This window comes from Eimeria mitis, genomic scaffold (assembly GCF_000499745.2).
Source record: "Eimeria mitis Houghton genomic scaffold, Emh_scaff1890, whole genome shotgun sequence".
Classification (NCBI taxonomy): Eukaryota; Apicomplexa; class Conoidasida; order Eucoccidiorida; family Eimeriidae; genus Eimeria; species Eimeria mitis.
Window position 1 is genome coordinate 4,382 of NW_013570213.1, and position 1,752 is coordinate 6,133.

The following is a 1,752-nucleotide window of genomic DNA, read 5'->3' on the forward strand; positions in this document are numbered from 1 at the left end:
AGTAGGGTTTAGGGTTTATGAGGGTTTAGGGTTTACGAGGGTTTAGGGTTTACGAGGGTTTAGGGTTTACGAGGGTTTAGGGTTTAGGGTTTAGGGTTTAGTGTGTGTGTGACCAATGATCTCGACGACTTGTGTGAGTTTTTGTAATTCTTTTGGGCATATATCCGGACAAAAGGAGAAACCAAAATAAATAAGTATATATTTATTTTTATTTTTTATATCTTTGTTGCTTATACTGTCTCCTTTTGTGTCTACTAGCGTCCAGTCTCCTCCCACCAACGGAGACCCCACACATACTGTCTCCGTTATTGCTGAGAATATACATACACATATATATATATATATATATATATATATATATATATATATATATATATATATATATATATATATATGTATATGTATATATGTAGGGAGAGAGAAGGAGGGAGAGAGGAGACACAAATAGAGAGATACAAAGGAGAGACAAATAGAGAAAGAGAAGAGACAGAAACAAAGACAAAGAGAGAGAAAAGAAACAAAAACAGAGACAGAAAGGGAGAGAAGAGACAGAAAAAGAGACAGAGAGAGAAAAGAGATAGAAACAGAGAAAGAGGAGACACAAACAGAGACAGAGAGGAGACAGAAACAGAGACAAACAGAGAGAAGAGACAGAAACAGAGACAGAGAAAGAGAGAGAAAGAAGAGACAGAAATAGAGAGAGAAAGAGAGAAAGAAGAGACAGATGGAGAGAGAGGAGACAGTGAAGGAGACAGCAACAAAAGAAGAAAAGGAGACAGAGAAAAAGAACAGAGACAAAAAAAATAAATAAAAAGAGACAAACAAAGGAGACAAAGAGACACACAAAGACATGCAGCAGCAACACTGTCTCTCCACAGCAGCAGCAGCAGCAGCAAAAGAGACAAAAAACAAACGGAGACAAAAGAAAGAAGGAGACAGAAGGAGACAAAAGGAGACAGAAGGAGACAAAAGGAGACAAAAGGAGACAAAAGGAGACAAAAGGAGACAAAAGGAGACAAAAGGAGACAGAGACAGCAACAAAAGGCTACACGGAGACACCTGAACAGCAGCACGAAGCCACACAGCAGCAGCAGCAAGGAGACACAAAACAGCAGCAGCAAAGCCGCGCCCTGCAGCAGCAGCAGCAGCAGCAGCAGCAGCAGCAGCAGCAGCAGCAGCAGCAACGCACCAGCCTTTTGTCTCCTCTTCCTCTCCATCTGCAAATACAACAAAGCCGTCATAGCCCTGAAACACAGCAGCAGCAGCAGCAGCAGCAGCAGCAGCACAGCATCAGCAGCAGTAACAGAAGCAGCAGCAGCAGCAGCAGCAGCAACAGCAGCAGCAGCAACAGAAGCAGCAGCAGCAGCAGATGTCAGCAACGCAGTAACCAATCCTAGGTAGCTATCCAGCAGCAGCAACAGCAGCAGCAGCGACAGTAGCAGCAGCAACAGCAGCGGCAAAACGAACAACAACAACAACAGCAGCAGCAGCAGCAGCAACAGCAGCAGCAGCAGCAGCAGCACATACGCGCATGCGGCGCTGCAGAGAAGAGACACCCGCCAGGTAACAAGGCGAGGAGAAGAGGGGGGGAGAGACGCCTGTGGTGGGGTTGCTGCTGCTGCTGCTGCTGCTGCTGCTGCATCTGCTGCTGCTGCCTCTATCTCGTGCCGACGAGCAGCACGTGCTGCTGCTGTTGCATTTGCTGCAGCGGTCTCGGGGGTATGAACTAAAGGACCAGTCATGCCATCCTGC

At 46.1% G+C, this 1,752-nt stretch overlaps 1 protein-coding gene across 1 annotated transcript in view; it reads right to left on the reverse strand.

Moving 5' to 3' along the window:
• Positions 1 to 1,045: 1,045 nt before the first annotated feature.
• The window catches only part of EMH_0045330 (uncharacterized protein), a gene marked incomplete at both ends in the record, with an annotated part of 1,766 nt that continues 1,059 nt past the window's right edge, over positions 1,046 to 1,752 (reverse strand). The window contains 2 exons of the mRNA XM_013496059.1: positions 1,046 to 1,059; positions 1,190 to 1,245. Of these exons, the coding sequence (XP_013351513.1) occupies positions 1,046 to 1,059; positions 1,190 to 1,245 (70 nt within the window). The remainder of the gene's footprint in view (positions 1,060 to 1,189; positions 1,246 to 1,752) is intronic.